The sequence below is a fragment of the Balaenoptera ricei genome, chromosome 9 (assembly GCF_028023285.1).
Source record: "Balaenoptera ricei isolate mBalRic1 chromosome 9, mBalRic1.hap2, whole genome shotgun sequence".
Taxonomy (NCBI): Eukaryota; Metazoa; Chordata; class Mammalia; order Artiodactyla; family Balaenopteridae; genus Balaenoptera; species Balaenoptera ricei.
The window spans coordinates 57,072,714-57,099,787 of record NC_082647.1 but is presented as its reverse complement, the minus strand read 5'-3'; the positions used below and the strand labels follow the sequence as shown (position 1 = coordinate 57,099,787).

The following is a 27,074-nucleotide window of genomic DNA, read 5'->3' as shown; positions in this document are numbered from 1 at the left end:
CTTCACTCCGTATGACAGTCTCTAGATCCATCCACTTCTCAACAAATGACTCAATTTCGTTCCTTTCTATGGCTGAGTAATATTCCATTGTATATATGTACCACAACTTCTTTATCCATTCGTCTGTTGATGGGCATTTAGGTTGCTTCCATGACCTGGATATTGTAAATAGTGCTGCAATGAACATTTGGGTGCATGTGTCTTTTTGAATTACGGTTTTCTCTGGGTATATGCCCAGTAGTGGGATTGCTGGGTCATATGGTAATTCTATTTTTAGTTTTTTAAGGAACCTCCATATTGTTCTCCATAGTGGCTGTATCAATTTACATTCCCACCAACAGTGCAAGAGGGTTCCCTTTTCTCCACACCCTCTCCAGCATTTGTTGTTTGTAGATTTTCTGATGATGCCCATTCTAACAGGAGTGAGGTGATACCTCATTGTAGTTTTGATTTGCATTTCTCTAATAATTAGTGATGTTGAGCATCTTTTCATGTGCTTCGTGGCCGTCTGTATGTCTTCTTTGGAGAAATGTCTATTTAGGTCTTCTGCCCATTTTTGGATTGGGGTGTTTATTTCTTTAATATTGAGCTGAATGAGCTGTTTATATATTTTGGAGATTAATCCTTTGTCCGTTGATTCGTTTGCAAATATTTTCTCCCATTCTGAGGGTTGTCTTTTCGTCTTGTTTATGGTTTCCTTTGCTGTGCAAAAGCTTTGAAGTTTCATTAGGTCCCATTTGTTTATTTTTGTTTTTATTTCCATTACTCTAGGAGGTGGATCAAAAAAGATCTTGCTGTGATTTATGTCAAAGAGTGTTCTTCCTGTGTTTTCCTCTAAGAGTTTTATAGTGTCCAGTCTTATATTTAGGTCTCTAATCCATTTTGAGTTTATTTTTGTGTATGGTGTTAGGGAGTATTCTAATTTCATTCTTTTACATATAGCTGTCCAGTTTTCCCAGCACCACTTATTGAAGAGACTGTCTTTTCTCCATTGTATATCTTTGCCTCCTTTGTCATAGATTAGTTGACCATAGGTGCGTGGGTTAATCTCTGGGCTTTCTATCTTGTTCCATGATCTATGTTTCTGTTTTTGTGCCAGTACCATATTGTCTTGATTACTGTAGCTTTGTAGTATAGTCTGAAGTCAGGGAGTCTGATTCCTCCAGCTCCATTTTTTTCCCTCAAGACTGCTTTGGCTATTCGGGGTCTTTTGTGTCTCCATACAAATTTTAAGATGGTTTGTTCTAGCTCCGTAAAAAATGCCATTGGTAATTTGATAGGGATTGCATTGAATCTGTAGATTGCTTTGGGTAGTATAGTCATTTTCACAATATTGATTCTTCCAATCCAAGAACATGGTATATCTCTCCATCTGTTGGTATCATCTTTAATTTCTTTCATCAGTGTCTTATAGTTTTCTGCATACAGGTCTTTTGTCTCCCTAGGTAGGTTTATTCCTAGGTATTTTATTCTTTTTGTTGCAATGGTAAATGGGAGTGTTTCCATAATTTCTCTTTCAGATTTTTCATCATTAGTGTATAGGAATGCAAGAGATTTCTGTGCATTCATTTTGTATCCTGCTACTTTACCAAATTCATTAATTAGCTCTAGCAGTTTTCTGGTGGCAATTTTAGGATTCTCTATGTATAGTATCATGTCATCTGCAAACAGTGACAGTTTTACTTCTTCTTTTCCAATTTGTATTCCTTTTATTTCTTTTTCTTCTCTGATTGCCGTGGCTAGGACTTCCAGAACTATGTTGAATAATAGTGGTGAGAGTGGACATCCTTGTCTCGTTCCTGATCTCAGAGGAAATGCTTTCAGTTTTTCACCATTGAGAATGATGTTTGCTGTGGGTTTGTCATATATGGCCTTTATTATGTTGAGGTAGGTTCCCTCTATGCCCACTTTCTGGAGAGTTTTTATCAGAAATGGGTGTTGAATTTTGTCAAAAGCTTTTTCTGCATCTATTGAGATGATCATATGGTTTTTATTCTTCAATTTGTTAATATGGTGTATCACATTGATTGATTTGCGTATACTGAAGAATCCTTGCATCCCTGGGATAAATCCCACTTGATCGTGGTGTATGATCCTTTTAATGTGTTGTTGGATTCTGTTTGCTAGTATTTTGTTGAGGATTTTTGCATCTATATTCATCAGTGATATTGGTCTGTAATTTTCTTTTTTTGTAGTGTCTTTGTCTGGTTTTGGTATCAGGGTGATGGTGGCCTCATAGAATGAGTTTGGGAGTGTTCCTTCCTCTGCAATTTTTTGGAAGAGTTTGAGAAGGATAGGTGTTAGCTCTTCTCTAAATGTTTGATAGAATTCACCTGTGAAGCCATCTGGTCCTGGACTTTTGTTTGTTGGAAGATTTTTAATCACAGTTTCAATTTCATTACTTGTGATTGGTCTGTTCATATTTTCTGTTTCTTCCTGGTTCAGTCTTGGAAGGTTATACCTTTCTAAGAATTTGTCCAATTCTTCCAGGTTGTCCATTTTATTGGCATAGAGTTGCTTGTAGTAGTCTCTTAGGATGTTTTGTATTTCTGCGGTGTCTGTTGTAACTTCTCCTTTTTCATTTCTAATTTTATTGATTTGAGTCCTCTCCCTCTTTTTCTTGATGAGTCTGGCTAATGGCTTATCAAGTTTGTTTATCTTCTCAAAGAACCAGCTTTTAGTTTTATTGATCTTTGCTATTGTTTTCTTTGTTTCTATTTCATTTATTTCTGCTCTGATCTTTATGACTTCTTTCCTTCTTCTAACTTTGGGTTTTGTTTGTTCTTCTTTCTCTAGTTTCTTTAGGTGTAAGGTTAGATTGTTTACTTGAGATGTTTCTTGTTTCTTGAGGTAGGACTGTATTGCTATAAACTTCCCTCTTAGAACTGCTTTTGCTGCATCCCATAGGTTTTGGATCGTCGTGTTTTCATTGTCATTTGTCTCTAGGTATTTTTTGATTTCCTCTTTGATTTCTTCAGTGATCTCTTGGTTATTTAGTAACGTATTGTTTAGCCTCCATGTGTTTGTCTTTTTTACGTTTTTTTCCCTGTAATTCATTTCTAATCTCATAGCGTCGTGGTCAGAAAAGATGCTTGATATGATTTCAATTTTCTTAAATTTACTGAGGCTTGATTTGTGACCCAAGATGTGATCTATCCTGGAGAATGTTCCGTGCGCACTTGAGAAGAACGTGTAATCTGCTGTTTTTGGATGGAATGTCCTATAAATATCAATTAAATCTATCTGGTCTATTGTGTCATTTAAAGCTTGTGTTTCCTTTTAATTTTCTGTTTGGATGATATGTCCATTGGTGTAAGTGAGGTGTTAAAGTCCCCCACTATTATTGTGTTACTGTCGATTTCCTCTTTTATAGCTGTTAGCAGTTGCCTTATGTATTGAGGTGCTCCTATGTTGGGTGCATATATATTTATAATTGTTATATCTTCTTCTTGGATTGATCCCTTGATCATTATGTAGTGTCCTTCGTTGTCTCTTGTAACATTCTTTATTTTAAAGTCTATTTTATCTGATATGAGTATAGCTACTCCAGCTTTCTTTTGATTTCCATTTGCATGGAATATCTTTTTCCATCCCCTCACTTTCAGTCTGTATGTGTCCCTAGGTCTAAAGTGGGTCTCTTGTAGACAGCATATATATGGGTCTTGTTTTTGTATCCATTCAGCCAGTCTATGTCTTTTGGTTGGGGCATTTAATCCATTCACGTTTAAGGTAATTATCGATATGTATGTTCCTATGACCATTTTCTTAATTGTTTTGGGTTTGTTTTTATAGGTCCTTTTCTTCTCTTGTGTTTCCCACTTAGAGAAGTTCCTTTAGCATTTGTTGTAGAGCTGGTTTGGTGGTGCTGAATTCTCTTAGCTTTTGCTTGTCTGTAAAGCTTTTGATTTCTCCATCAAATCTAAATGAGATCCTTGCCGGGTAGAGTAATCTTGGTTGTAGGTTCTTCCCTTTCATCACTTTAAGTATATCATGCCACTCCCTTCTGGCTTGTAGAGTTTCTGCTGAGAAATCAGCTGTTAACCTTATGAGAGTTCCCTTGTATGTTATTTGTCGTTTTTCCCTTGCTGCTTTCAATAATTTTTCTTTGTCTTTAATTTTTGCCATTTTTATTATTATGTGTCTCGGCGTGTTTCTCCTTGGGTTTATTCTGTATGGGACTCTCTGCGCTTCCTGGACTTGGGTGGCTATTTCCTTTCCCATGTTAGGGAAGTTTTCAACTATAATCTCTTCAAATATTTTCTCTGGTCCTTTCTCTCTCTCTTCTCCTTCTGGGACCCCTATAATGCGAATGTTGTTGCGTTTAATGTTGTCCCAGAGGTCTATTAGGCTGTCTTCATTTCTTTTCATTCTTTTTTCTTTAGTCTGTTCCGCAGCAGTGAATTCCACCATTCTGTCTTCCAGGTCACTTATCCGTTCTTCTGCCTCAGTTATTCTGCTATTGATTCCTTCTAGTGTAGTTTTCATTTCAGTTATTGTATTGGTCATCTCTGTTTGTTTGTTCTTTAATTCTTCTAGGTCTTTGTTAATCATTTCTTGCATCTTCTCAATCTTTGCCTCCATTCTTATTCCAAGGTCCTGGATCATCTTCACTATCATTATTCTGAATTCTTTTTCTGGAAGGTTGCCTATCTCCACTTCATTTAGTTGTTTTTCTGGGGGTTTTTTCTTGTTCCTTCATCTGGTGCATAGCCCTCTGCCTTTTCATCTTGTCTATCTTCCTGTAACTGTGGTTTTTGGTCCACAGGCTGCAGGATTGTAGTTTTTCTTGCTTCTGCTGTCTATCCTCTGGTGGTTGAGGCTATCTAAGAGGCTTGATGGGAGGCTTTCTGTAGTCACTCGAGTGGAATAGTAGCCTCGGGAAAAAAATGAACAATGACGTTTACAGGACTACAGATGAGCGTAGACCAGCAGCAGCCACGGGTAGATGGCGGGCTCGGCCCCCACGGGTGACTCCAGCCTCAGCTTCTCCTCCATGTCTTCGCGCACACCCCCCGCACCAGGCTAGTCTGGTGGTTGGGGGAGGGGCGGGGCACCTATTTGTCTACTTTTGAAATATAATTTAAGGAATACCATTCAGAGAAGATACAAATTTAAGATTGTGAAAAGAAATAAATGTGACACAAATCAAAATTGCAAATAAAGATATATCTGTAAACTCTATTAAGAAGATGACATTCTTTACTGCTTGTTAACCATAAATATTTATATTCCTTGTACGAGTAAATTATTATTGTTAGGGCTATTTTAAGTTATAATCTTGCATGTACAATATATCTTTTCTCTCTGGTGTAACAGAATCAGCAATTCAGTTTCCTGGGACCCAAGAAAAACAGGCTAAAGGTATAACTTTGAAATGTAAAATTGATTTTTCCTTGCTACTATAGGTCCTTCTGGATCCTATGGTAAAAGAAGAAAACAGTGAGGAAATTGACTTTATGCTTCCTTTTTTAAAGCTGAACTGCTTGGGGTAAGAAGTTATGGCCAAACTAGCACGTTTAGACACATGTTTGACATTATCTTTGCCAGGGCTTTTATGTGTAAATGTTAAATTAGATGTTAATATCATTGACTAGTCTTACTAATGCAATAGTAAATATTTTTTTCAAGGATTGTTTCTGTTTTCACACCTGGCTTAGTAATTTGCCTTCTTTTCTTAGGTAACTAAAAGTCTGGAACTTATTAGAAATTTTACTTTGAGATTTGATTTGTGAAAAGAGAGCCAACTAGATATGACCTGGATCACACATGCTTGAATAAAACAATAATCCTTTAAAATTAATAAATTAATTTTAAAAGTTAAATCCAAAAACATTAGTTGAATGTTTAAAAATATTTCAAATTAAGTTATTCCTTCACTATCTTACTGATGTACTGATTGGGGTTATTAGTGTTTTCCTCAACTTTAAGACAAACAAATCTGAAAAGAACCTCCTCAATTTCTTTAGCTCTTAATACAGTATAAGAATCTCACATAAACATTACTTCTTAGAATTCTTCACAGAGGCCTTTAGTAGATATAGTAGTAGTGATTTGATTTCCTGTAATAGTATAGTCTATAAATGTTTTAGTAAAAGGATTAAACTATAAAGTAACAATGCTTAAATGTGGCATAATATTCAAGTATAAAGTAAAATCTCTTCGGTTCAGACTAATTTTAGGAATTTATGATATTATCAGAAATAAACTGGCAGAGTTAGGAAGTAGGTCAAAGTTCATATTTGTATAATCTACAGATTGAAACTGGATTTCAAAAATGACGTTTAAGAGGAAATAAGTCTTCAATTATGCTAACACTTGAAAAGCACTCATTTATGATAGTGTTGGATGACAAACCAGAAATCATTTTCAGGGGGATATTTGTATGCAGTAAGACAAATTCCTTAAGGAGTACTATTAGGGCAAAACTTTTAGTTACTGCACATGTTTGAAAGTAATGAAAATAGTTTTAAAATCTGTGACTCAGATTTGGCACTAATTCATTTTACTTTCAAGTAAGGGAGCATTTTTAAGATTTTACTCTTTTTATTAACTCATTAAGTAGCCTGGGAAGAAAAGTTTCAGAATTTTTTATAGCTAGATTTTACCCTGTTTCAGTGTTTTATCATGCAATTTACATGTTTGCAGAGGAGTGAACTCCTTAGGCGTCTCCTCCGTGGAGCACATCACTCATAGCCTCCTAGGACGCCCTTTGTCTCGGCAGCTGATGGCCCTTGTGGCAGGACTTAGAAACGGAGCCCTTTTACTCACAGGAGGAAAGGTATGTGGTTAAAATGTGCTCATTTTCACTAATTAGCAATTTTTAATTCCTCTCTTTGGGTTTTGATCATCTATTATATAGGGTTGTTGATACCAGATATGGAAAGCATTCATTCATTCACTAATATTTTTGAGTGCCTGCTGTTAGATATTGGGAACGTGGTGATGAATAAGGTGATGGTCTCCCTGTACTTTTTCTATATCAATTGATATGATTGTATGCATTTTCTTTTTTAGGATGTTGATAGGGTGTTAATACGGTTGATTGATTTTCAAATGTTCAACCAGCCTTGCAAATCTGTAATAAATCCCACTTGGTCGTGGTCTATTATTATTTCCATAATATCTTATGGAAAAACCAGAACAAACTTTTTGGCCAACCCACACATTGCTGGGTTCTGTTTGCTAATATTCTGTTGAGGATTTTTGCATGTAAGTTCATGAGCAATATTAGCCTATAGTTTTCTGTTTTTGTACTGCGTTTGTCTGGATTTGCTCTCAGGGTAATACTGGCCTCGTAAAATAAGTTGAAAAGTGTTCCCTCCTGTTCTGTTTTTTTGGAAGAGATTGTATAAAATTGATGTTAATTCTTTAAAATGTTTTGTAAAATCTTCACTGAAACCATCTGGGCCTAGAGATTTCTTTATAAATTCTTTATAAATTCAAAGTCCTTAATTGTTTCATTTTGGCAGGCATTTGGTAGTTTGTAGTTTTTGAGGAACTGGTCAAATTTATGAGCATAAAGTTGTTTGTAGCATTCTCTTACTGTGCTTTTAATAGGTGCAGAATCTGTTGTGACGTCCCATTTCCTGTCATTGGTGATTTTTATCTTCCCTTGTTTTAATCTTTGTCAGTCTTGCGAGAGGTTCCCTGCCCTTTTAAGGGGCTTACAGTTTTATTCTCTACCAATGCAGTATTTTTTCCAGGGCTACAGTGTGGTCTTTGTGTGAGTCTTCGTGCTGTTTTTCAATTCAAAATTATAAGGCTTTTTCATTTCTATTCACTTTCAACTCTAGTATAATAACTTTTTTTCCCTCTTACTAGCCCAGTTGCTCACTCTTGATTCTTACTTAAAATATAGCAACTACTCCAGTAATCTAAGTTTCCACTTTAGGAAGCTAGAAAAAGAAGAACAAATTAAATCCTATGTAAGCAGAAGAAAAGAAATAATAAGAATTAGAGCAGAAATCAATGAATTGAGAACAGGAAATCAGTAGAGAAAATCAGTGAAACCAAAAGCTGGTTCTTTGAAAAGGTCAGTAAAATTGATAAGCCTCTAGCCAGGCTAAGAAAAAAAAGAGGATACAAATTACTACAGATCCCATGGACATTAAAAGGATAATAAAGTAGTAATAGTAATAAACAACTCTATGCCTAAAAATTTGATAACCTAGATGAATAGACCAATTCCTTGAAAGACACAGTCTGCCAGAACTCACACAAGAAGATATGGACAATATAAAAAGGCCTATATCTATTAAAGAAATTGAATCAGTAATTAATAACTTTCCAAAACAGAAAGCACCAGGCCCAGATGGGTTCACTGGTGAATTCTACCAAACCCTCAAGGAAGAAATTATACCAATTCTCTACAGTCTCTTTCAGAGGATAGAAGCAGAGGAAATACTTCCTAACTCATTCTGTGAGGCCAGCATTACCAAATAACAAAACCAGACAGATACATTACAAGAAAACTACAGACTAATCTCTCTCATGAACATAGATGCAAAAATCCTCAACAAAAGATGAGCAAATCAAATCAACCAATGTATTAAAATAATTATATACCACAATCAAGTAGGATTTATTCCAGGTATGCAAGGCTGGTAAAATACAGCAACTACTCTACATGTTTTCTAGATTACCTGTGTCAGATTTCAAAATATATCATCATGGTAGAATATTTATTTTGAAAAACAATATCCTATTGATTCAGAAACCAGAGTTCCACTGTCTCACATAGAGGTAGCGTGATTAATAGAGCAAGTAGAAGACCTGAATTTGAGTCCCACCTTTGTTATATACTTACTGCCTGTGACCTCAGGCAGTTTTCAGTTTCTTACCCTGCCTTTTAGGATTAACCTCACTTAAGAGAAATAATATATATGAAAGGTGCTATACAAATGTGAATTACTTTGAGTGAGAGAAAAGGCCCTCTGATTAGGCAAAAAGTGACAGGTGGGGCCTACACCCCAGCACCCCTAATTTCTTTATTCTTTGGGGTCCAGTGACTTTAAATATAAATGCAGTTCTGTAAACTATAATGATGGTAGTATTGTTGAATGCCTGCTAAATTTCAGACTTTGCACAATAAGCTTGGCTGTTTTTCTAGTTCACAGTAATGAAAAGCAAAATATTAGAGCTGGTGCAGGGGTGTTAAAGCTAGACAAAGCAACAATGGTAAGAAATAGTAGTAGATTGGACTTCCCTGGTGGCACAGTGGTTAAGAATCCACCTGCCAATGCAGGGGACACGGGTTCAAGCCCTAGTCCAGGAAGATCCCATGTGCCACAGAGCAACTAAGCCTGTGCACCACAACTACTGAGTCTGTGCTCTAGAGCCCGTGAGCCACAACTACTGAGCCCGCGTTGCACAACTACTGAAGCCCGCACGCCTAGAGCCCCTGCTTCGCAACAAGAGAAGCCACCACAGAGAGAAGCCTGTGCACCACAACGAAGAGTAGCCCCTCCTTGCTGCAACTAGAGAAGGCCCACACGCAGCAACGAAGACCCAATGCAGCCAAAAATAAATAAATTTATTAGGGGGAAAGAAAGGAAAGAAATAGTAGTAGATTGAGGGAGGAAACCTATATTAAAAGAATTATAAAAACCTAACAGTGGCAGACATAGAGAATGGACTTGAGGACATGGGGAGGGGGAAGGGTAAGCTGGGACGAAGTGAGAGAGTGGCATGGACATATATACACTACCAAATGTAAAATAGATAGCTACTGGGAAGCAGCCACATAGCACAGGGAGATCAGCTCGGTGCTTTGTGACCACCTAGAGGGGTGGGATAGGGAGGGTGTGAGGGAGGGAGACACAAGAGCGAGGAGATATGGGGATATGTGTATATGTATAGCTGATTCACTTTGTTAGAAAGCAGAAACTAACACAACATTGTAAAGCAATTATACTCCAATAAAGATGTTATAAAAAATAAAATGAACACAGAATCCAAAAAAAAAAACTAACCGTGTTCAGTCTTCTAAGGGGCACTTATAGCAATGTTTAGCAAAATTTAAATATGTGTACCTTTTGATGTAGTAATTACACTTCTAGAAATTTATTCTGAAGGTATAATCTGACAAATAAGTAAACATATATGTATGGATATTTATTTTAGCTTTACTTATAACAGTTAAAAAGTGGGAGTAGCATAAATATACACCAGGAAGGGTCTTGATAAACACATTATGGTCCAGTACATCCTCACAGTGGTATTGTACTAGGGAGCTGATGCAGCTCTATATCTGTTGATAAAGAGGACAATGATTTATTGTAAACCCTCAGGAATACTGTAATCCCATGTTCATAAATTTGCATAAAATGTGTGTGGAGTATCTGCAAGGATGATACAGCAAAACAGTTGACAGTAATTAATTCTGTGATGTGGGACGATTACAGATTTTTTTTGACCTTTCTCTACTAAGTATTTACAATTATCTCGTATTTTTTAAATGTTATTTTATAATCAGGGATGTGGATTTTCTTTTTTTCCCTGGCCGTATTGAGATGTAATTGTTATATAACATTGTGTAGTATATACTTGATTGATGAGGCTGAATCTTGGTGGTTATCACAGTGACAGAGGCTATTTCTGTGACTGAATATATTAAGAGTTCTAATTTAAGCAATTATTTTCTAGGGGAGTGGAAAGTCAACTTTAGCGAAGGCAATCTGTAAAGAAGCATTTAACATATTGGATGCCCATGTGGAAATAGTTGACTGTAAAGCTTTACGAGGTATGAATATGGTAATACTCTACATAAATCTTTTTTCTGGGAGAAAGAAATGTTACTATTTAATGCTGCTAATCTAATAAGTACAAATATCATTTAGTCATTGAAATTACTTAGAAATTTTAAATCTTTGGCTTTCTAATGTTTTTAATGTTTCTAATAAAAATTTTAAAACTCTCCATATTTGATGGAGGCCTTTTTTTTTTTCCTAGCCAAAACTCTTTGTAGACTATATTCCTGAAAATTCCAACTTACACCACTCTGAGAAAGTTAATATCTAGAATATACTCTAATGGGTATAGATTCCCTCTGACTTGCTTTGGGACACTCGTAGGGTGGCTGCCTCAGGAGAGGGAAAGTGGGTGGCTAGGGACAGCCAAGAGGAGACTTACAATTTATCACATACAGCTGACCCTTGAACAGTGTGAGTGTTGGGGTGCCAGCCTCCATGCAACCAAAGCTCTTTGTGTAACTTAGAGTCACAGCCCTCTGTGTACGTGGTCCCTCTGTGTCCACAGATTCAGCCAGCCTTGGGTGGTGCAGTACTGTGGTATTTACTGCTGGAAAAACCCACATATAAGTGGACTTGCACAGCTCAAACCCGTGTTGTTCCTGGGTCAGCTGTACACTTGTACTTTTGAAAGTCTTTAACATTTATATTATTATCTATTCAATTTTTTAAAAATCAGAAAGATTTTATTGAGTAGTTAATTTTTCCCCCCTTGGCTACCACTACCGTACAGTCCCAACTAGTCATATTCTGTTTTTTAATCTAGTATATGATAAGAAACTAAGAAATGGCCTTTGAAACCCCACTACTTCATATTCTATAAATGTGGTTTTAGAGACATTGTCCATCTCTTTAGAGTCTTGCTTGAAGCCTCATGTGAAAATTTTGTTTGAGAACTAAGTAACAGGAGCTCTTTACATTGGTTTATGAATTGGTATGTTCTCTGTTCTTTGAAAATTAAAAGTTTGTAATTCACCAGGAAGATTGAAGCCAAATTAATGATTCAAATATAGCAATTCTAGGATCTCTAGGTGGCTACCTTTGTGTTTGATTTTATCTGACTTGTGATCCCCTGCCTTCATTTATATTTTCCCACATCCTGCTTTTATTTTACTGTTTTGTTGCAAGCCATCTGAAATTCTCCATGGAATGAGGCAAGGATAAATAAATACATATGTATAGAAATTATAGTAGCATATTCCTTTTTTCAGTTTTATAAAATTCAATACTTAGTCCTTTGAGGCTGTATTATTTAAACCATGTTAGTGGTTAACAAATTTTAGTGATTGGTATATATATATATAACAAAATACTGTACTGATTGAATTTTCATAGTCAAATCAATATTGAACTTTTCTAATGCTTTTAAAGGGCAGCCTGAACTTTCCCAGCCCTCAAATAACAATAAAACCATTTCATATCTTCTGTGTTAAGGAAAAAGGCTTGAAAACATACAGAAAGCCCTAGAGGCGGCTTTCTCAGAGGCGGCGTGGCGGCAGCCTTCTGTTGTCCTGTTGGATGACCTGGATCTCGTCGCTGGCCTGTCTGCTCTTCCAGAACACGAGCACAGTCCCGAGGCTGTGCAGAGCCGGAGGCTCGCACATGGTAACGTACCGCGTTCACTCGCTGGCTGCAGGCCCTTGTCCTTTATCAGACAGCATTTCCAGCCTTCATAGTAAATCTGCTCTCTTTAGAGAACAGAATATGTGCTATGTAATGTGTTGCTTTTGAGGCCTCTGGTAGCATTCTAAGGTTGCTCTGTATTAGCAAAATCAGTAGAGTCAGAGCAGTGTGAAAATTCTGCAACTTCATCATTAGTCTTTGGGGCCTTTTCATTCTCCTCCACTTATTAGAAATTGCTGAATTGTACAGATTTACTCTTGCTTTGTTCATTTGACAGATATTTCTGTGCACAGTCTATATTCTCAGAGTCTTGGAGAGGAAATAAAAGTAAACAGATATAATGTTAGTACAGAAGACTGATAGTCATAATGATAGCTACCATGTGTTGACTGCCCTTTTGGGGCTAGGGGTTGCTTTGTACTCTACATGCAGATATTCTCCTGGTTTTACAGGTGAGTAAATGGAAATTCAAAGATTATGTAATTTGACCAGGATGACACAACTAGGAGGTAGGTAGGATATGTTCTCCTAGAAGTATGTACAGGGTGTGATAGCACATATACTAAATTGAGGGTGGTGTGGGAAGTTATCAGGGTCTTTTGGGGGGAGTTCATAACTGAGATGAGTTTTGTTTTGTTGTTGTTGGTTTTTTTTTGGCTGCCTTGGGTCTTTGTTGCTGTGCATGGGCTTTCTTTAGTTGTGGCGAGCGGGGGCTACTCTTTGTTGCAGTGTGCAGGCTTCTCATTGCAGTGGCTTCTCTCTGTGGAGCACGGGCTCTAGGCGCATGGGCTTCAGTAGTTGTGGCACGTGGGCTCAGTAGTTGTGGCTCGCGGGCTCTAGAGCACAGGTTCAGTAAGTTGTAGCACACGGGACTTAGTTGCTCCGCGGCATGTGGGATCTTCCCGGACCCGGGATCAAACCCATGTCCCCTGCATTGGCCGGCGGATTCTCAGCCACTGCGCCACCAGGGAAGCCCCCTGAGATGAGTTTTGATGGAGGAGTAGAAGTTATTATGGAACAGTTTCAGGCTAATGAAGATGCAAAGGAAGTGTGGTCCACAGGCAAAGGTACAGAGGTAGAAGAAATCACAGTATGTTAGACAATACTCTTTTGCCTGGAGCTTAGGGTTCAAGGAGAGGATGGGGCCAGGGTGGGGGTTGGAGGATTTCGCAGCCTTCCGCTGGCTGCCTCGAGGTTCTTAAGAGGTGAAATAGATAAAAAATGCAACCACAGTGGCTTGGGTTACCGTAAAATGGTGTTAATCTCACATTTGGAATCCTGTAGCGTCTGTAAGACTTGTTAGTCTAGTGTTTAAGGGAATGCTACAGATTTCTAGGTCAGGACTCAGATATACGTTATTAATGCCTGTTTCAGTTCTAACCTCATACCAGCCAAACCTTGCAAAAGCTAGGGTAGAAAGAGATTGTTCAGGAAGTCATAGGAATATGAGCTGTACTTTGCTTATTTAAACTTCCATGTTGTGTTCTATTATCATCCTTCTATAATATTTATTTCAATCCTTGCATAATATTTACTTCAGCGCCTCCTTTTCATTTACTTAATAAGATCTAGAAGAAGGAACCTCACTAGGCATTGTTCTGAGTATACAGAGTTTACAGTGCTTCCTATACCTTCATTAGATTGACTAGAGCCTGGCCAATATTAAGTCCTCAGTAGATAAACTGATGAATGAATGGAAGATTTAACTTTTAAACGGTAAAGAGGAGCCATTCCATTCATACTCCACCTTAAAGCTCAAGTTTAGGTTATTATTTTTAATGAAGGTATGATTTTAAAATTTCATGCTTTTGTGTACTAAGCTTTTACACTATATTACTTAATTCTAGCTTTGAACGATGTGGTGAAAGAGTTTATTTCCATGGGAAGTTTGGTGGCACTGATTGCTACAAGCCAGTCTCAACATTCTCTACATCCTTTACTTGTTTCTGCTCAAGGAATTCATATATTTCAGTGTGTCCAGCATATTCAACCTCCTGACCAGGTAACATACTACTTGTGAAGATTATTGAAATATGTCCTTCTTTTTTTTTTTTGGCTGTGCTGCGTGTTATGCAGGATCTTAGTTTCCCAACCAGGGATTGAACCCATGCCCCCTGCAGTGGAAGTGTGTAATCTTAACCACTGGACCGCCAGGGAATTCCCATATGTCACTTTTTATATAAATTACATATTTTTCAATTTTATTCATGATTTATAGCTTTAAGGTAATGCTTATGTTAGTGATCTTAAGGGTACATAAAAATTAACCTTCAGTGAATGTTTTGCTATTAGATGCACAATTTTCACTTGTAACCATCTGAAATATTACCGGGTGCTTTCCAAGGAAACGTCTTTTTAAAAAACAGCATTTCTTTTTTTCATTATTAAGTTTTCTTTTTTATTCCATTTAAAAAGAAACAAAAACCCTAAAAATTCTGAACTGCTTCATTTCGCATTGGTAAAATCTGTAAATACACTATGGAAATTAGAATTTTTTTTCCGCTTTAGTGAGATATAATTGACAAGTAAAATTATATTTATTTAAAGTGTACAACATGATGATTTGCTGTACGTGTACATTGTGAAATCTTTACCACAATCAAGTTAATTAACACATCCATCACCTCACATATTTACCTTTTTTTAAGCATTTCTTCTTTTAAAAATTTGACTGACTAAACTTTTTTTTTTTTTTTTTTTAACCAGCACTAATATTCTGTACCCACTATGACTCTGGCACCCATTTCCAACATGTGGGTTTTTTTCCCCACACCATCAAGCAATTTTTGGACACCAAGTGGGTGTCCTATAATTCAGCTCAATTCTGACACCACCCAGAGATAGCATCAGATTCCACAGGTTAAGGCCTCAGTTCCACAAGACAGCCCTCCAATTCAGATGCCAGTGTTACCTGTGCTTCTGACTGGTGATAAGTCAGAGGTTCCCACTCTTCCCTCTTTGGGTTCAATTAATTTGCTAGAACAACTCACAGAACTTGGGAAACTGGTTTACTCACTAGATTACCAGTTTCTTACAAAGAATATTAAAGGGTACAAATCAACAGTCAGATGAAAAGATACATAGGATGAAGTCCGAAACAAAGGAGCTTCTGTCCTCGCGGAGTTTGGGGCCTGGCCCGGTGGCACATGGAAGTGTTCTGGTTCTCCAACCTGGGAGCTCTCCAATCCCGTCCTTTTGGGTTTTTCTGGAAGCTTTGTTACACAGGCATGACTGATTAAAGCACTGGCCCTTGTCATCGATTCAGCCTCCAGTCCCTCTCCCCTCCCTGGAAATCAGGGGGTGGGACTGAAAGTTTCAATCCTCTAGTCAAGGTTGGTTCCCCTGGCAGCCAGCGCCCATACTTAGGTGCTTTCCAAAAGTCCCCTCATTAACGTAAACTCAGGTGTGGCTAAAAGGGGTTTGTTATTAATGTCAAGACACCTTTATCACTCGTATCACTAGGGCATTTTAAGGGTTTTAGGAGATCTGTGCCAGAAGCAAGACAAAGACCAAATATATACAAGCACACACAACCTGTCACCTCCTCTGGGGACTTCAGTCCTGACGGCTTTAGTGGCAGCGCGCTCAAAAAGAATGTTCTGGGACAGGCAAGCATATTTTAACTTCTTGTTTAAAATTCTTACGTCTACTCTAAATATTCAGACCCTGTGCTAATTAAAACTGTTATTGAAAAATAAAAATACACCTGTTATTCAGCATAACAGAATGGTAGTGGTATTGGTCATTGAATGTGTTTTTAGAATTATGTTTTATAGGAATAACAACAACCCTTAAAGGAACCAAAATAAAAATCTTCTTACTGGAGAACGAAAGAGCAATCATTTATGAATGTGATTTTTTTTTTTTTTTACAACTTTATTAAGGTGTAATTGAAGACAACATACTCACTATTTAAAGTGTACAGTTTGATGGGTTTTAACATATATATATATATATATATATATATATATATATATATATATATACCATGAAACCATCACCACAATTAAAGTAGCAAACATTTCCATCCCTCCCATGTGTTTCCTACTGCCCCTTTGCAATCATCCCTCCCCCACTCCATCTGCAAGCAAACACCAATCTGCTTTCTGTCCCTGTAGATTATGTCAACCTGATATTTCTCAAATACATGTACAAAAATTTGCACTTAAGTAAAATTATAAATTTGAATTTTTTGTTTTTTTCTTTAGGATCAAAGATGTGAAATTCTGTATAATGTAATAAAAAATAAACTAGGCTGTGATATGAACAAGTTCACTGATCTTGATCTGCAGTGTATAGCAAAAGAAACTGAAGGGTTTGTGGCTAGAGATTTTACAGTGCTTATGGATCGAGCCATACATTCTTGTCTCTCTCATCAGAGTATATCCACCAGGGAAGGTAAGTTTTACTGTTAAAACCAAAATTTGGACTCTTCTTTCCGTCGTGGAGAAGTGTAATTGTAGCAAGGTAAGAATTAAATATATTCCATTTTAGTATTCAAATAAGCAGCTATTTGAGTAGAAAATTGGCATTTCCAGCTAAATTGATGGCATTTTTTTTAATTGAGTTAAGATTGGCTAAGTGAAATCAGACAGAGAAAGACAAATAACATGATTTCACTCATATGTGGAACATAAAAAAAAAACAAAAAAATACATGAACAAACCAAACTAAACATAAACACGTAGATAAAAAGAACAGACTGGTGGTTACTAGAGTGGAAGGGGTAAGGGAGGGGAAAATGGGTAAGAGAGGTCAACTGTATGACGGCATGTTTTGAAAATTCATATACAAATAGGGCTACCAAAAGAAGTTTTGTTTATTTTTAAACAGAATTAGTTTTAACAACATTGGACTTGCGAAAGGCTCTCCGAGGATTTATTCCTGTGTCTCTGCGAAATGTCAACCTGCATAACCCTAGGGACCTGGGCTGGGATAAGATTGGTGGATTACACGAAGTTCGGCAGATACTTGTGGACACTATCCAGTTACCAGCCAAGGTACTTAAAAAACAACCAAACCAAGCACTACCGACTGCCAGAAGAACCACTGACTCATCCATCGGTTCTGGCTGTATATGTTGGCTTGCCCAGCTTCCATTTGGTCCAACAAGTATTTATTGTTACCAAATAAATGTCCAGTCCTATTTTTGGGACTCTAACAGATTTTTAAAGTATCTGAGGTATTCCTTGCCCATAAAGAAAGCTGAGGTGATATTTATAGTAAACACATTTTGATGTGAATTTCAGAGTTCTTGTGTTTTTCTTGAATCACCCAGGTTGTACTAAAGCAAATGAACTGTCAGCTAGGGTTGAGCAGAAACAGATAGGAATAAACTGGGAGGTGGGAGAGTCATTTAGATCCACAGAGCTGATGGATTAAGCCATATTTCTAGACTCTGGGTGCCAGTCTAGAACGGCAGAGTTAGCAGGCAGCATAGACCAGGCAGACAGCAGGATAAAGGGGGCAGTTGTAGATTGTTCTTTAGAAGATCAAAAGTAGAATCTAGGAGGGTGGTGTGTTTGAATCAGAAACCTAAGAGAAAAGGATCTTTGCATGAGATCAGGGGCCCATCCAAAGAGATAAAGAAATGGGTAAGGATCTCAGTTACATGTAAGGACCTCAGTTACAGACAGTCCTGGGACCTGTCTGGTGGGGCCTGGGACATACTGAGTGCAGCCCAGGACTGGGCGTTAAAGCCTGTTTGGGAGAACAGGGACGTGGGAAGTACTTGCCTGCGGATCATGACCCCAAATGCTGGGTCTGGGCACCAAACATCAGTATCCAGATACATCCCGGGCCAGATACGTGAGGCCATCTGCGTAAGTGCTGACTTTGGGGCTTCTTTCAGATTAGAATGGAGGTCGAGATGAGGTTGAAATTTTGTCAACACGTGGGACTAAATAGGTATACTTAATAGAGGAGACTAGGAGATTGCTGACAGTAGCCTGATGTTTGGCTCACCTGTTCAAAAAGTTTTGCTGAGAAGCTGGTGATTTAGAAGATAATTTAGAAGCAGTCAGTTACTTGTTCAGCATTGAGACTCTTGGGAGATTTTACTGTCGATTATAATTACACATGCTTCTCTATTATTTATTTTCTTTCTTTGATTGAATATATTTGAATATACATAGCTGTCATAACTTGCCACATGAACCATACAAGTGGAAGGCAGTATACTTGTTAAAAGATTGGGTTTTATTTTCTTAATGTAGTACTATTATAATGTTTGGGGAAAAAAAAAAAACAGGAAAAAATGGAAAGAAGTTCTGATGCATTTATATGCTTTTTATGTGGAATGTATTCCATGGTCCAATTGGGAAAAATCTGTGGTAGTTCCTTTGAGTTCATTTATTATTCTGAGTAGGAGTGTTTTTTCTATCATTGTACTGTCATAAAGATGGCCGTTGTTACCACCCAAGTACTTTTTTCTATACATTGATCTTTGGCCACTGCTTAGTCATTTGTTTTAGAGTTGAGCTCTTTGTCATATTTTTGTTTCTTTCAGTACCCAGAATTATTTGCAAACTTGCCCATACGACACAGGACAGGAGTGCTGTTGTACGGTCCTCCTGGAACAGGAAAAACCTTACTAGCTGGAGTAATTGCACGAGAGAGTGGAATGAATTTTATTAGTGTCAAGGTATGTTTGGCATTTATCTTTTTTCTCTTCTTTTTTTCTTTTTTAATTGAGGGGAAATTTGCATAATTAACTGTCGTAAACTGTACAGTTCAGTGGCATTTAGTGCATTCACAGTGCTGTGTAGCCAGCACCTCTCTCTAGTTGCAAAACTTTTTCAGCCCATTCTCCTTCCCCCAGCCCCTGGCAACCACTAATCTGCCTTCTGTCTCTATGGATTTGTCTGTTCTAGCTATTTCACATAAAAGAAATCATGCAATATGTCACCTTTTGTGTCTGCCTTCTTTCACTTAGCATGATGTTTTCAGGTTTCATCCAAGTTGTAGCATGCCTCAGTAGTTCAGTACTTTTTATGGCGGGATGATATTCAGTCTTTTTTAAGGTGGTGTGGATATGCCACAGTTTGTTTATCCATTCATCTTTGGTGGACATTTGGGTTGTTCCCATTTTTTGGCTATTATGAATAACGCTGCTATAAACATTTGTGTATAAATTTCTATGTGGACATATGTTTTCATTTCTCTGGAATACATATATACCCAGAAGTGTAATTTCTGGGTCATATGGTAATTCTGTGTGTAAGTTTTTGAGGACCGCACCATTTTACATTCCTACCATCAGTGTGCGAGTGAGTATACCTATTTCTCCATATCCTCGCCAACACCATTTATGTTTCTTGATAGCGGGTTAATCTCATATTTGGAAAACTAGTAGGAGCAGTGATCCATCTATTAGTTAAACTGTGTGGGAAATTGAATAATGAGGCATCTCTCTTTTGTAGGGCTTATTATGTTCTTGCTTAAGGCAGATCTTCATGCATTATAAAATAGAATTATGCCTAAATAATCAGATAAAAGAACAAACTTGAAGGGGGAAGAAAACCTAGAAGACTAGGGGCTGGAGACCACACTAAGGCAGGAAGCTGGGGTTTTTATTTGTTGGCTATATTTCACCCTTGCTGTGTCACACCAAGTTAAATTTTTTCAGATATAGGGTGAGTATGGTCATTAAAGGACATGCTAGCAGATCATTTTGGGTAATGCTTCACACTCCACCCCTGGTGTGTCATTATGGTCTGGGATGTGCTGTCTTAATTTGTACAGCTTCAGCACCCCAGCAATATTTGTTTGCCAAAGAGTGATTACATTTCAAGGCAAAGGAATCATGCAGATTTCCCCCCACCATCCGGAAGTAGAGTGTTTCTATGAAACATTACTGTAAACTGAAATGGTAGAAAACAAAGACGCAATTGGACACATCTTGCTAATGGATGAACAAAATAAATCGAGATAAAGCGCAGATGCTCCCAGACACAGTTCAAAACTATGATGGCTCAATGCTGAGATGCTGAGTGTAGTTCCCTAGGAAGAAGCTTGGTGGCGCCGCTGTTGCTGCTGGGGTATGTTCTGCCTCTCCAGCGGCTCACAGCGGGGCAAACACTGAATGCTTTTCGCTTTTCACCCTTTTTCATAAACGTGAACATTTTCTTTGGATTTCTTTGTTAGTGAAAACAGTTACTAATGTAGGTCTTTCATAAAAGTGAAGTAGTGTAAAGCAAACTTCAAAAAGTGAGTGAAACCTGTAAACTTATTCAAAATTGATTTATAATCTGGAAGCCAGTTTGTTAATTTGCAGTTGGGTTATGCCTACCCTCTTTTTATCACATGAGTTTTTCTGAGCTGGTTATGTGGGTATCCTGGCATTGATGGAGAGCTATAACTTTTAAATTTTCCTATCTTCTTTTTTTGGAATTCGGAATAACTATGACCATATTCTTCTTTTTTACTTGTCACCAGAATGTAGTTTCACTTTTTTTTTTTTTACCTAGATGGCTGAGTATTAGAAATTCTTTATTTTGGTCACATATCCTGATCAGTTTTTGGTCTTTTCAAGGTGATGATTTTTCATTGGAGATCACTTTAGGGCCTATTTAGTTTTTTAAAATATCCCAATTTAAGGAAGGACTGTCCTCATTATTGATATTGTTATATGTAGTAAAATTTGTTTTGAAAGTTTTGTCAGTTGACTTTTAGGAAAAATGATATATTCTTCAACTTCTGAGCAAATAAATTGGTTTCAGTTACTGAAGATGCTAATTAAAGTAATTCATGTCTCATTACATATTTTTTGGAGTCTCCAAAGATTTGAGATAAATGGAACATTTTCCCTTTTTAAACCATTCATTAAACAAATAATCATTCAGTACTTATTATGTAGCAGGCACTGTTTTTGGCACTGGGGATTCAGTAATGAACAAAACTGCCTTTTCGGAGCTTATATTCTACTAGTGGAGGGAGACAATAAACAGACACATTCAATGTATAATATACTGTCAGGTGGTGGTAGGTACTAGGTAGGAAAACAGTCAAGGGAAGGAGGTGTAAAGTAACTGGAGTGGGTCATAGATGGGTTTGTCAGGCAAGGCCTTTCTGAGGATGTGGCGTTTTGTCAGAGATCTAAATAAAATGAAGCAATGAGCCATGAGACTATCTGGGGACAAATGTTCTAAGCAAAGGAAACACCAAGTATAGAACTTGTGGTATGATATTTAGTCCAGCCGCACTAATTTTTTAAATGTAGTTCAGAGAAATCCATTAATTATATTAAAATTTTTCTACTATTGCATTTAGACTTAGTCATGAACAAAAATTATATTTTGTTTTTAGATAGTTTTGAATTAATTCTAATTTAATTTTATTTTACCTAATAGGGACCAGAGTTACTCAGCAAATATATTGGAGCAAGTGAACAAGCTGTACGGGATATTTTTATTAGGTTAGTTACCAGTGAATGTTTTTTTTTAAGTAACTCACTCTGTGGTTATTTATCAGTCAATGCTTTTTGGTCTTCACTTGTTTTTATGAAAAACTGATGTTTGAAACCTGTGATTTATATGGGTTATTAATAAACTGAAGAACAAAAATTCACTGTTTTACCAAATACCACTTAAATATAAAACATTTTTGATATTAAGTTTTGGAAATTATTTGGTTTTATATTTACAATAGAAATATTTCTGAAATGCTGAAAGTGGAATCATAAGTGGTTATTCAAGGATTCTCAAAGTATATGAAGCACATAATTACCCCAATTTATCTCTTTTATAAATTAAGATTCCATGTGGCCAATGTAATTAAAATAGAGTATAATTATTACTGCATTTATATAAAAATACATATGAATACAGAAGCTAATATTTAAGAGTAAAAAAATTATTTAAATGTGATGGGATTACAGGAAGCTTCTAAATGAAAGAGCTACTTTGTTCCATTCCACTAAAATTTTATTATAAAATATGCAATTAGGAGAATATATATAATGTACATATATATTTTAAAGGATAATAAAATGAACTCTTGTATTGCTACCACCCAATTTAAGAAAAGAATATTACCAGAAAAGCCTATTACAGGTAAAGACAGTCAACCACATATTGACAAAAGGTTCAATTTACCAGAAATATATTACAATTATAAAATTGTTTGTATCTAATACTGTAACTTCAAAATGTTTAAGGCAAAAATTTATAGAACTCCAAGGAGAAATTGACAGATCCACCTTCATAGTAGAAGATTTTAACACAGTTCTCAGTAATTAGTTAGTGAAAAAATAGTTTAAAACATAGTAAAAATTTAGAAGATTTAAACAACATATTCAGCAAGGTTGATGTAAGCATATTTAGAACATGTACCCAACAATTGGAGAATACACATTCTTTTCAAGCACACCTGGAACATTTTTGAAAATTGGCCATATGTCAGGCCATACATAGCGATTGCAATGTTTCAAAGAAATAATATCACACAGACTCCATTTTCTGAAAACACAAGTTAAAATAATCAAAAAAAGGATAAGCCCCCCCCATACATTTAGATATTTTTTAAAAACTAAATAAATCATAAGTGAAAGAAGAGATCTAATGGAAAATAATGAGCACTTATAAGGAAAATGCTGTTTATTAAAATTGTGAGATACTGCAAAACTTATTTCAAGGAAAATATATAGCTTTTAATTTTTAGAAAAGAAAAAGACTGAAAGTTAATCACTAGGTATCCATCTCATGAAATTAGAAAAATACAGATATAAATGAAAATAAATAAAGAGGGAAATAATAAAGAACAAAAATTAGTGAAATAGAAAACAATTCAGTAGAGAAGTTCACAAACCCAAATATGTTTTGTAAACCTGGTACAATTGATCTCCAGCAAGACTGATCAAGAAGAAAGCAAGCATGAATAAACAACATTAGGGATAAGGGGGAGGAGGGCAAGACTAAAGATATACCAGAAATGTAAAAGATAATAAGGGAATATTGTGAAATAATATTATAAACTTTATGCCAGTATATTTGAAACTTGGGTAACATAGACAAAATATATTTGACCAAAGTCAAGCAAAGAAGAAACAAAATCTGAATAGTCTTGTTAAGGTAGGAAAAAAATGGGTCGCTAGTTAAAAATCCTTGCATAAATCAAACATCAGATCTAGTTGGTTTTTTAAGAGAGTTTTGCCAAACATTCAAGGCACAGGTAATCCAGTGTGTTGTTGGCCCCAGATTTATCTTACTTGCCATGTATTTACTAAGATATTTGTTGGTTTTTTTCCGTCACCATGACAGATATTTTGTATTAGGGGCGATTCTTTAGACATCTAGTCCATCCTTTGACCCCAGAGATGGAACTTATGTTACCTTCTTTTTAATTAAAACAAAATTAATTAATACACTAATAAAATTATATGTCAAAGTTCAAGTTAGAAAAAAATATAATATATATAACTAAAATATATTTTATAGAGAGGCTTACAAAATAAAAATACTAAGCTCGCCAAAATGTAATGGACAAAAGACATGAAGAGACATTGCACAAAAGAAGTGCAGGTGGCCAATAAGCATATTAAAAAGAGTTTACTTGTAATAATAATCAAAGAAGCATTTCACTCATTGAGTAAGACTGGTTTTTGTTTTAGTCTCTGTCCAGAAGGCATGTGTCTTCCCTGACCTCTCTAAGACCCGGTTTACTGAAAACAAGGATAATTACATATGCCTTGCCTTCCTTAAGGGTTTGTTGTGAAGAATTAAATAAATAAATATATATATGTGTGTGTATGTGTATACAGATATAGATATATATATGAAATTACTTTGCAAACTCTGAAGCCCTATTCAGATAGGAAATACTGTTTGTTTCCCCAGAGCGCAGGCTGCAAAGCCCTGCATCCTTTTCTTTGATGAATTTGAATCTATTGCACCTCGACGAGGCCACGATAATACAGGAGTTACAGATCGTGTGGTTAACCAGTTGCTGACTCAGTTGGATGGAGTAGAAGGCTTACAGGGTAATAATTGTAAATACAGAAATATTGTCTTCTAACAAAATTTCACCAGGATTTAGTAAAGGATTTTTATTCCCCCCCCCCCAGGTGTTTATGTATTGGCTGCCACTAGTCGCCCTGACTTGATTGACCCTGCCCTGCTCAGGCCTGGCCGACTAGATAAATGTGTATACTGTCCTCCTCCTGATCAGGTGACAATTTCATATTTTGAGTCCAAAATCCAACAAATGCTATGCTCTTTCCTTGTGAACTTTACTTCTGCCAGGTAATAGAAGTTGTCCTTAGAAGACCAGCTTTCGATAAAGGCCTTAGTCACTGCTTTCTTACAGCATGAAAAGATTCTGAATTAGATGCAAAGCCTTTTTTTGGCCCAGCCATTCCATGCAAGTCTGAAAACTTTATACTCTTTCAGTGTTGGCCAACTGGAAAAACAAGAAGGAAAACAAGTATTGCATGTCCATGTTCCCTGTGTTCAAAGATCACACACCTCATTATCCTGACAAAAGACTGATACTGAATCAAACATAGGACTAGGAAGCATCTATGCATGTTACATAGAGATATGACTTTTTCCTAGTCCTATGTCGATGGAGCCCTTGTTCCCAAATTTAGAAATGAATGACTGAGTAAAAGAAGAAATAGACAAATGAATAGTCAAAGGTATAAAATATCTATATATCACATGTAGCAGTTATTTTAATTTTCCTTTCAAAACACTTTGTTGACTCATTTGCCCAAATCTAGAAAATAAGCACTGTCTGAATAAGAAATGATTTACACTGAATAGTTAAGAATGTTGATTTTCATTCATTTTCCTCCCTGTGTTCCTTCTGTTAGGGAAAAAGTTCCAAGGAAGATAGATGGTACATTCCTCAACTTATTTGTAAAGCTTATAAGATATATGAAGTGAACTTATAAGAAAAATCCTAAGATACACAGTTTAAAATAACATATTCAATTTTATTTGTTAAATCAATTAGTTTTTCTCCCTTCAGGTGTCACGTCTTGAAATTTTAAACGTTCTCAGTGACTCTCTACCTCTGGCAGATGATGTGGACCTTCAGAACATGGCATCAGTAACCAACTCCTTTACGGGAGCTGATCTGAAAGCTTTACTTTACAATGCCCAGTTAGAGGCCTTACATGGAAGGCTGCTATCCTGTGGGCTGCAGGTGAGTTATATGAGGAGATCGTTACTATGGCGTCTTATGAGCGATACGAGCAGTTCAGTGTCAAAATTTCAACCTTAAAAAAAATTCCTATTTTTTAACAACTTTAGTTAACTGTATAGTAATTTACCTTTAGTCAAGTGTACCATAATTGGAATGTTGGCTTTGCAGAGAATTTGTAATTATATGAAGAGTTTGGTGTCTGTTTCTTTAACATTACCTTGCTATTGGCAAAATATGTTGGTGTGTGGAAGGATATTCTTTGAATTGAGATAAGAATTATATTGAGATTTTAAATTCGTTTTTTACTTTTAAAAAAGATCATCAGATAGTTATTTTGAAACTCAGATTGTCCCAGATATGGCCAGTAGGAGCCCCTTTTGGATGGCTTCTGTGTCCTTTTGATATGTCCTCATCATCCTTTGATCACTTACTTACTTCCCTATACAACAAGATGTTCTAGGTTTATCTTATACTCTCTGTACTCCAGCCCTAGAATCAGTTTTTTTCTCGAAGTATAATATTTTAATTTTGGCAGAAAATAATTTGATCTCTGCCACATTATGGACTTTACCATATATTTTCTGGGAAGGCTTTTCAACTATATACTCCCCTCTCCTACATTTTGTTGGAGATTCTTGCAGGGATTAAATTTAGATACTACCAAGTTTTTGCTATTTATTTTGGCAAGCCATTGAAGTTTTTTTCCTGCTAATGAAAGGGGAAAAAAGGTGTTTACAAGTAAACTACTCTCTAATGATGAATCAACCATGTTATAGAGTGCTTATCATTTCAGAGTAGAAAAATATGAATTGAAAGAGACATGAAAGTAAAATCGAGGTCTGAGTCCTAGCTTTGTTAGTTTTGGGGGAGATGGTTGGCAAGTTATCTACAGATTCCGTTTGGTCCTTCCTTATTTTAATAGTTAAAATTTTGTGATGTGACTCAGAACCATTAGAGAATCAATAAGAGCTTTTGTAAAAAAATGCCTCAAGTTTCCTTGTACTGGTCTATTAGAATGCTGTCTCTATGTGGTTTATTTTTGAATTGTGGATTATTTAGAGCTTTACAACTGGTTGTCCTTTTGTGTGTTTTAGGATGGCAGTTCCAGCTCTGATAGTGACCTGAGTCTGTCTTCAATGGTTTTTCTTAACCACAGCAGTGGCTCTGATGATTCAGCTGGAGATGGAGAATGTGGCTTAGAGCAGTCCCTTGTTTCTCTAGAGATGTCTGAGGTGCTTCCAGATGAATCAAAATTCAATATGTACCGACTCTACTTTGGAAGCTCTTATGAATCAGAACTTGGAAACGGAACCTCTTCTGATTTGGTACCTTGTGCAGTCACTGTACAATTCTGAAATAGACAGCTGTATGTTGTTGTAATTTATGTCCTAACTAGCCCCACATGCTCTTTCTGGTTGGTTTGTCCTTCAGTAAAACAGTCTTTTCTTACACTAATCATTTTCATTCCATGTTAAGACAGAGCTGGCAGTAAGGGGAGCTGAAGTAGCCAGTGGTTGTGATTACCCTTTGGTTTCTTTCAGGTTTTTCTTCCTTCAT

General features: G+C 36.5%; 1 protein-coding gene across 7 annotated transcripts in view; it reads left to right on the top strand.

Annotated features, from left to right (window-relative positions):
* Window positions 1-27,074, top strand: part of PEX1 (peroxisomal biogenesis factor 1) — a 76,302-nt gene that overhangs the window by 26,136 nt on the left and 23,092 nt on the right. For 2 of the 7 annotated variants that reach the window (XM_059933821.1, XM_059933820.1), the window contains 14 exons: window positions 5,406-5,488; window positions 6,646-6,778; window positions 10,645-10,741; window positions 12,183-12,353; window positions 14,219-14,373; window positions 15,845-15,979; window positions 16,580-16,769; window positions 17,205-17,371; window positions 18,880-19,014; window positions 21,722-21,786; window positions 24,206-24,348; window positions 24,433-24,536; window positions 25,341-25,517; window positions 26,612-26,842. In XM_059933821.1, the coding sequence (XP_059789804.1) occupies window positions 5,406-5,488; window positions 6,646-6,778; window positions 10,645-10,741; window positions 12,183-12,353; window positions 14,219-14,373; window positions 15,845-15,979; window positions 16,580-16,769; window positions 17,205-17,371; window positions 18,880-19,014; window positions 21,722-21,786; window positions 24,206-24,348; window positions 24,433-24,536; window positions 25,341-25,517; window positions 26,612-26,842 (1,986 nt within the window). Of the gene's footprint in view, window positions 1-5,405; window positions 5,489-6,645; window positions 6,779-10,644; window positions 10,742-12,182; window positions 12,354-14,218; window positions 14,374-15,844; window positions 15,980-16,579; window positions 16,770-17,204; window positions 17,372-18,879; window positions 19,015-21,721; window positions 21,787-24,205; window positions 24,349-24,432; window positions 24,537-25,340; window positions 25,518-26,611; window positions 26,884-27,074 lie in introns of those variants that run through there. The other 5 variants (XM_059933823.1, XM_059933824.1, XM_059933825.1 and 2 more) reach the window with 4 other exon arrangements.